Genomic DNA, 9,170 nt, shown 5'->3' with positions numbered 1-9,170 from the left:
TAATAATAATAATAATAATAATAATAATAATAATAATAATATTTGATCTACAAGAAAGCAAGATTAGATGAGCGTATATATAGAGATATATCAAGAGATGTAGATACGAGCTGGGAAGATGACTATTATAAGACATTTTAAATAATCGTCAAAACCAAAACCCTTAGACATATTACGATCTGTGACCTGTGTCCAATGAAGGGATTTCAAAATGGAGGTGATGTCGGTGTATTTATCGGAAAATATATTACGCGAACTATTAGATACGTAAAACTTAGCAGGGCATTGAAACAACCCCCCCCCCCCAAAAAAAAAAAAAAAAAAATCAGTAGGTCTACGATGAAAAAGGACAAGCGGATAGTAAAAAAAAAAGAAATATTCCTTGCACGACAGATGTCAAACACGATTAAAGTTCTGACATTTATTTCTTTCCGTGTATGTCGTACACCTGTATTTTGCTTCTTTTTTTTTATTTTTTTTTTTAGAATTTCAGATATTCCAATAAGTTACATTGAATTCTCTATACGGCCCTATGATGAACAATTTATATCAATTATGTAAAATCTTTCTAAGAGGCCATTATACGGTTTCACGTCCATTTTTGTACTTCCAAAAATAAATCTTAAATGTTTGTTTTCATTCATATTAGTCCCGAGAAGCACACAATGTAAATCCTTGCTATAATTTAGTCAGTTGTCATCGTAATTCGTGTTTCGTCAACCCTTTTCAAAGACATGGCATTAAAAATTGTCAGTTGTCATTGCAATTCATCCCCGCCGCCAATCGTCTAGTGAATATGATGACCAAACAATCGTTGATCCTGTTTTCGTTGTGCATGTGTGTGTGTGTGTGTTTGTGCTTGTTTGTGTTTGTGGAGTACACGTGTTTGTATGTTACTCGTAAACGTGGAAAAAGTGAACGGTGGCAGGAAAATGAAATAACCAAGAAATCATAACAGACAAAATATAAAATGAGTCTAAATGAAAAAAAAAAAAAATTGACGAAAATGATAAAGACGAAACTGCCTCACTGCTATATGTGCCGCGAGTGTGACGGACACATTTCAATTGTAAATGATGAGAAAGTGTGACAAATTGCTAAGTTCAATATACTTTGTTCGAAATTGATCGACCAAAGACAAACTTGAAACTAGGATAGGCATATTCCAGATTTCCCGGGACGAAATTAAACTACACATCTATTAAATTAAATGACAGAAGTTTGAAAATGAACAGGAGAACCTATATTATTATAAACATTTTAGGGGGTTATAGACAATTAATGAAAATAAAAAAAAAAAAACATAGAAAGCGATTCTTTTTAACGTCACATTATCATTTTACATAATAGCAAGGAGAATTCATCCTTGCATCTTGCATTAATGATAACATTCGTATTTCTGCTGTATCAACCCAGTGTATGATTGCGAATGGGAAAATGATTGATCTTAGCATATAATTCACATTATGGTACTTGACCAAATTAAACAATTATTTATTATTTGGAATTTGGCTCTTGTTAAATGCTACTGTTAAGTTCTTCAATGATAATATACCGTTGTCAACATGCAAGAACGACGGTTGTAGAGTTCTACGGATTATATCTAATCACGTGGAACGAAGATAATGGAACTTTGGAAATTTATGATGAAATATCAGAAATGAAGACATAAACTCGGATGGAAGACAAGAAACTTTTTGGTGTTTAACACTTGGCATCATTCCGCCATATATTCAAACACACCATCAGAACGGGAAAAGTTCATAGTTCAGAGAATAATTCATGAGAAATGTAATATTGCACAAAAGTGTGAAGTTTTTCCCTTATAAGAGGTCAAATTCTCCATAAGAATAGAAAAGAAACGTGATGATTATATCTATCACCAATGTAAAGAGCATGTCATCATGTTCTGAGTACTTCTGTAGGAGAAAAAAAAAAGAATCTACAAGGCATGCGTAAATAATTCACTTTATATCAAATCGTCAGCTAAGACTCAGAAGGGCTTTATCACAACTTTGAAGGGTATTGAATATTGGTATTATGTTGTAGAGCTTGATCTGCTGTTCATTATGTTGTCAATTTTGAGTTATTTTTATTTTCAGTAAAATGTTGATAATTAGAACAGCAAAGGTCAACTTATTTTTAGATATTAGATTAGGGTGAGGGGACTGCACTATACAAGTTCGCTTTTTAGCAGCCCCTCAATTTTCATTTCCATGAAGTTCCTTTAATAACCAATATGTATTATTATGTTCTAAGATATGTAATCATTTGAAGTGTATTACTTGTGTATATTGATTGGAAATGAAAATAAAAAACATGCATGTGAACATGCATGTGTGAAATGAAATGAAATATTTGGAACTATGCTTATAAATCTGCCCACTTATGATTAAATTAACATTTGTTTTCATGAAATTTGATGTTTACGTTTTTTATATATTCTCAAATCGTAGAACGAGATAGCGCCCTTTTCTCTCTGCTAACGATATAACATATCATTAATATAGGTTTCCCCGTCCAATTTCTTTTGTCAGTCCATTTGATAGAAGATTCATTCAATTTAAAACCCCTCCTTATCGCAGAGTCTGTCTTTAAAAACCACATTTTTCCCCTCAATTTAGCATTTTGATCAATGAAATTTGCACATGTGGCTTTCGAGTTCGTAAAAAGGGCATTCAAATTAGCTGGTACCCTACGTTCATTCAAATTCGCCACCACTCGCCAGAAAAGGGTATTTGAGTCATTCAATTCCCCGAATGGGCAGCCAAATTCCAAACATTTTCATTCAAGTTAACGTCATGTTATTTTTTTTTTTGAAAAGGTGAGAATATTTAAACATGTATTTCTATGTGACTTTTTGTTACATCCACACACTATTTAGCAGTAAAAGTATCATATTTTTGACCCGATATTACTCGAGTTTGTTGTTCTGTTACGCCCCTTTTCATTCATACATGTCATTATAGGCTTGCATGTACCAATACCACAGATTAACTTCATCTTCTTACAGTCATGACAACACAAGTTAGATACAGACGTATATCTCAAGAAGAAAGAGAAAGAATTAGAGGAACATTTAAGTATCACAACTTAGACTTCCTAGAGCTGGCCGACACACTTGGAATAAGGCGCTCAACGGCCAGATAAGTTGTGGCCACATGCACATCTTTGGGCTGGGAGACTCAATAAGCACACTAAAAAAAAAAAAATACTGTAGGCAAAGTCTCTAAAATGAATACGAAAATATGAAATGTGACGACGCCTACACAACAATAACTATATTAAAAAAAAAAAAAGAAGAAAGAACCAAAGCAAAGACATGTGTGCTAAATTGACTGCAAAAGACACTAAATTGGATGCCCAAAAATGAATTCGAATAAACGAGCGCAGCATATGCGTGATGACGTGACCATATCATTCTAAATTGAATGAACGAATAAAGAGGTGGTGCTTATTTTAAGAATTTCAATTGAAAAGTATTAATTAGAATGATTTTAAAGGTAATTTGATTGCTCCAAAATTAATCTAAATGAGGAGATCATAAAATTGAAATACCCAACATGTCATCTACGAAAAATTTTGCTCAATTGAATGCAGCAATAAGGAATTGGACCGACAAACGTGCGAAATTGGCCGGAAAAAACCTATACTAGCCCTTTTGTGATTATTCTTGTACTTAGCTTTCAGTACTTTTGTATACTGTAAAATCAAAACCAAGGCATTCAATTTTTATGAATTGAAGCAGGCGACGTTTTTTTCGCGGCAGGAAAATTTCATGAACTGCCACTAGCATTCAGAGCATTGTTAAGACCAAAACTTCTGTGTGCATGTTACTTTCGCGAATCTTGACTGCGAAACCTTCAAGCGTGTGAAAAGTTCATGTTTTACAGTAGATCAGATAGTATGATAATTTGCCCCAAGACAAGATAATAATAGTGAAAGCAAAGATCGGCTTTATCAATGTGTGTGGTGTACTTATTGAGCTTTTGTGATTGCAAGAAGAATCGACCAGAAACATTGAATTTGCAGAAAAAAGTAAAATAAAATAAAAATGTCACTTATCCGTTCTGTAGATATTTTTGTAATACTTGTGACAGTGCATCACAATACGAACAGAAGTACGCACGCCCTGCTTTTACGTGAGGATGTTAAATAGGTGAAACGCGTTCAGTCAATTTATCTTGAGGTTTTCATGTTTTCTGAAAGACCAATTCTTCCTATATATTATCTTAAAGAGTGGGATCATAAAAGGAATGGGAAAAATATGTTAACAGCTATTCTAATATTTTTCTTTTTTGTATTAGGGTCCTTTATCATTAAAAAAGATTATTTAACGTCGCTGGGGTGACAAGACCTTGTATCTAAAATTTTGGTGAAAATGACTTTTTTTTTTGGATGAATGGTCAGATAACGGGTTAAGTGATGACCTGTCCAAATCACAACTGTCTTACCCCAAAACTGAAGCCACCACGGCATGTCAAAGGAAAGGCTATCCCATTCGATATTGTGCTTTGCCCGCCATGTTTTTTGGCTCTCCTGAACATTTGACATTTTGTAGATACGAGGTCTTGTCGCCCCAGCGACTATATAATTTTCACTTTCAACTCTAATAATTTTTGAAAGGATAGTGGAATTGCTTTGGAAATCAACATTAGTCATGAACGGAATGTGTAAACAGAGCATATGTTAGTTTAAACTAATAATCCCTTCATTTATGTTTCTATGGTGTGTTTCATCCTGTTTTTTTTTTATCTGTTTCATTCCTTGAACAGCTAGTATGGCTTGAATAGACCCTACACTTCAGAGCCTCGGGTTTTTTTTTTCTTAATTTTACACTTTACATTTTACATATCTACGTGGGTCAAGAGTCCTGTTCAAATTCAGTTATACATTGATCACTGTTATTCACTGAAAAGCTAGCATGACTTGGTAAGATTAAGCGCTTGAATAATTTACCCTATACACTTCAGCGCCTCTTTTTTATTGCACATTTTTACCAGAGTTTGTGTTTTCTTTTGAATACTAAGGTAGGTCAGGAGAGTCCATCTAAATTGGATTATGCGTCATTTAAAGCTTTAAGTCTGGTCTTTCAGAATCTGCCCTCAACTAGAAATCCAAGTCTTTTTTTTTTTTTGTTGTTTTGTGATACAGGGTCACAATATCTGCTGAATCCTAGAGATTGCAGTCAATCAGTTGTCAGACAAATGATTACAAAGAGTTTTTTTTTTTTTTTTCAGCAGATTCATGATACGTTTCGTTTTCTTTTCTTTATTTTCTCCTAACAAAGAAGTGATTGAAGCATGTCAAATATATAGAAAATAGTCTATTACACTCTTTACTTGATTGTGACTAATTTGACTTGATATAGAGGCTTCACTAATTTTCAACGGATCGTCCGATTTTCTTCAGACTTTGCTCAAAATCTATATCATTGTTACATTTCCCATAACTATGTATTTTAGTTCCCTTCTCCTTTAACGGTAGTAGTTGGAGGAATGCCACGTATTACACACACACATATATACATGTTTATTTTTTTTTTTTTAAGAATGAAAGGTTCGATTTTCACCATACCGCACCTGCTATGACAGTAACAGAAGCGAGCAAAGGGAATAAGCTTATAACGCTGAGCACAGATTACATTGAGACCGCATGAACCAGACATTATAATTAGGGACCTACATTACAACATCTTTATCATTATCATTATTATCATTATTATTATTATTATTATTATTATTGAGTGTGAGCGTATGTCTTAATGTGTTTTTGTGTGTGTGCTTGTTCATTCGGAAAGCTTACTTTAACGGCGATTAAAGAAAAACTTTATGTCTGTTTGATATGACCAAACATTGTTACTGAGAATAGATTTTCATTAATGTTACCTTGAAGATGATTAAGCTAAACCCTTTTAATAGTTATTAATCGTTATAATCGTTATGTTGATGTGTACCAAATGTCGAGTCACCCACGATGACCTGTGAATTTCATTTTGCTTCCTTCACCCTTTTTGAATAGAGCCATTGCGGCCCTGTCCTCTCCCGTCCGGCTTGGAGGTTGACTGGCTAGAGGCCCACCTCTGTATCAGGCCATACCATTTGATCCATTTCAATGAGTTATTTCGACTTCCGGGTGAGTTTATACCCTTCCTGACCGTTGCAAACGTCATAGACGCCGCAGGTGCCGCGTGGACAGCCACGACCCAGGTAGAGGGAGCTGCCCAGCTCTGCACGAAGATAGCTCCTCGGCTTATGTGGGATCCCAGTGCAGTTGCCTTAGGACAATTGATATGCGACCCAATATTGACCTCCGTGCGAGAGAACACCCCGTTGGACGGAGAAGAAATCTGCCGTGTGATCTGGAATCTCATCATGGCGCCGGAAAGTCCGGACTACGGCAGCGAATACTACCCGCAATACCCGGATAGTACGATGGATTCGGCGGAACCTTATACGATACAACTGCCCTCTTATCTCGATTCCACTCCAGCTCCCTGGAATTACACTAGTATAATAGATTATGTGACCCCTCCTCCTGGCCCTTTCAACTTTGACATATTGGGTGAGATCGAGCAACTGGTAGCAAATCTCTATGGCGTTGACAACATATATGACGTAAATTCGGTATGTCCGGCTGTTGGTGGACTGCTCAGTGAAGGGAGGAGCTGGGAGGATGTTGTTACCGAGTTTGCTGTGGAACTCGTAAAAATCTTCTTGCCCGTAGAGAGTGCAATGTGTGCCCAGTATGATGAATATATGGTTGCCCTTATGCAGGGTGGGTACACTCAGCAAATGACAGTCACGCTGTTTGAAGAAGTGCCGAGACTTGCAGCAATTGCTGCAGGGTACAGCAGTAGACAGGATCTCTGTGTAGCAGTTCAGTCCGCAACCACCGAAGACCTCGTCACTTCTCTGGCCGAAGACATTGTCGGCAATGTCCTTGGGGTCCTCACCGATCAGACAAGATGTACGGAAATTTTAATAGGTTCTCTGAATCTTACGGCCCTCTTGAGTGGGGGTCTAACGTACGACGATATCCTTGCAGACATGCCTATGTACACTGGCTTCTCGACCCCGGAGGAGGTGTGTCAGTACCTTGGAACTTCCTTTGGCTCTAGAGGTATGTAACTCTCCACCACAATACGCTTTGTTATGGCACGTCAATGGTGTACTATTGTAAGTTACAAAAAGGCCTCATATTCACAAGGCGGAAATGATATCGCATTAATTTTGTTTGTGAATGATGTAACGGTCTCATTTTTTGACGAGTATGCTTTGAAAAACAAAAAACAAAAACAAATAGCGCATCAACTTTTGAGGTGAGGAGACATTAAAGAAATAATGACATGAAATGAAATTCTTGAAACTGTTATATATTATTTGTATATCAACATGCGAACCTATACACACAACTGATGCGCTTCTATTACATTCATTGCAATTTTAACCAAAAAGCCAGTATACATGAGTATATATTACATTTCTCCGAGATTTAATTTGATGATGCCCATTTTACTTTTATCGCCGTGAACCATGAAACTCATGGGATACAATGAATCCATCTTTCTTTGTTGAAGTTTTAGGCTTGTTTGCTGTTTGGGGGTATTATCTTCGCTGTATAAAAACAATGCTGCTACGATTACATTTAAAGGATATAATTCTCTTGTAATAACTTTCCTCGTGAAAATATTTTTGGAGCTTGCAAATGCAACCATGTTATGATCTTTCTTCCTTTTTGACTGTAGGACAGCTTTTATTTAAAAGGAAAATGAGTTTACTTTATGCAGGCTGGGGGACATGTTCCTTCAGAAGAAACGCAAAAGGAATCGTCCGTGATGTCGTTTATAATTATGTGACAGTCGACTCGTAATTATCCACATAATCTGGAATATAGAAAATTCATTAGTTGTCTACTGAAAATATGTCTTTAACCGTTTTCCAGCTGACCCGCTGCAAGTGCGCCTTGGGGATGGCATTGACGGTTCCGAAGGTAGGGTAGAAGTCTTCTACGACGGCGAATGGGGGACGGTCTGCGACGATTACTTTGGCGACGAGGATGCACAAGTCATTTGCCAGATGCTCGGATACCGCGGGCCAGCTATCGCGCAAGGGTCGGCAAGGTACGGCGCAGGGAGCGGCGATATCGTCCTAGACGACTTGATGTGTCTCGGCGTAGAATCCAACATCGCTCAATGCAGCCACCTCGGCTATGGTCTAAATAACTGCGGGCACTACGAGGATGCTGGAGTGAATTGCAGTATTCTCCAAGGCAAGTCTAAGACGGACTTATTGTCCCATTAGTTAAACATGTAAAGTTATCTTTTTTTATTATTCACATGAAAGTATACTACCGTATTGGTTTTCCTATTGATATTTGAACTTTTTTTTTTCATTTTGTTCTCTAGATTTGTAGTTTAATTTCGTCCAGAGAAACCTGGAATAGGCCAATTCTGATGGGTAATTAGGCGAGGAGGGTTGTTGTCGGGGGTTAATTGATATGGGGGATAGCCCGGGGGTAAAATCCTGGTGGAAGTTATCCGGAGGGTAGTTACCCTGATAAGGGGTACAAATACAGTTCACCAGACGTTGTTGACCTTTGTTTATAGTCACTCTCCTTTTACCAGTTAGATAGCTCTCAAACAAATTAGGTGTTGCTCCATGTATGCCGATTATTATGTTGTTGATCATTACTTTGTCATCGACACTGTCAACGCTTTCCGTAGGTCGACGAGAGTTGCCCCAGTGTGCTGTATGTACCTTCATCCACACCCAAATTCTATCCCTTTATTAGCTTTACAAGGGAAGTCACAGTGGCTTGCTCGGAATCCAGATTGAACGGGGTTAATTCAGTGTTAACTTTAAGATGATGTGATAATTGCAACCAAACTTTGCGCTCAAGTGCTTTTGAGATGCAAGGCAGCAGAGAATGCAGCCTACAATGATATCGGGGTTTGGTTTGCTTCCTTATTGCAAATTGGTATTACCTTGCTTATTTCCCATGACTATAGAAAGGGGTAAGGACTACAGCGTTTAATGTTAGTGTACGGAGTTAAAAAAAAAAGTGCACTCGTTTAACTTGCTTTAAGAAAACTTACTTTATTACTGTTTTCGTCATTGATTATAAATCACGATCTTATTCCAATTTAATAACGTTCAATTCGCACAAAA

The 9,170-nt window shown here is 36.9% G+C and overlaps 1 protein-coding gene across 1 annotated transcript in view; it reads left to right on the top strand.

Annotated features, from left to right (window-relative positions):
- The first annotated feature begins 6,374 nt into the window (after positions 1-6,374).
- The window catches only part of LOC140236345 (uncharacterized), a 104,808-nt gene continuing 102,012 nt past the window's right edge, over positions 6,375-9,170 (top strand). Inside the window, exons 1-3 of the mRNA XM_072316301.1 lie at positions 6,375-7,122; positions 7,945-8,256; positions 8,651-8,662. Coding sequence (XP_072172402.1) covers positions 6,375-7,122; positions 7,945-8,256; positions 8,651-8,662 — 1,072 coding nt within the window. The remainder of the gene's footprint in view (positions 7,123-7,944; positions 8,257-8,650; positions 8,663-9,170) is intronic.

This window comes from Diadema setosum, chromosome 12, assembly GCF_964275005.1.
Source record: "Diadema setosum chromosome 12, eeDiaSeto1, whole genome shotgun sequence".
Classification (NCBI taxonomy): Eukaryota; Metazoa; Echinodermata; class Echinoidea; order Diadematoida; family Diadematidae; genus Diadema; species Diadema setosum.
This window is presented reverse-complemented; position numbering and strand designations above follow the sequence as displayed.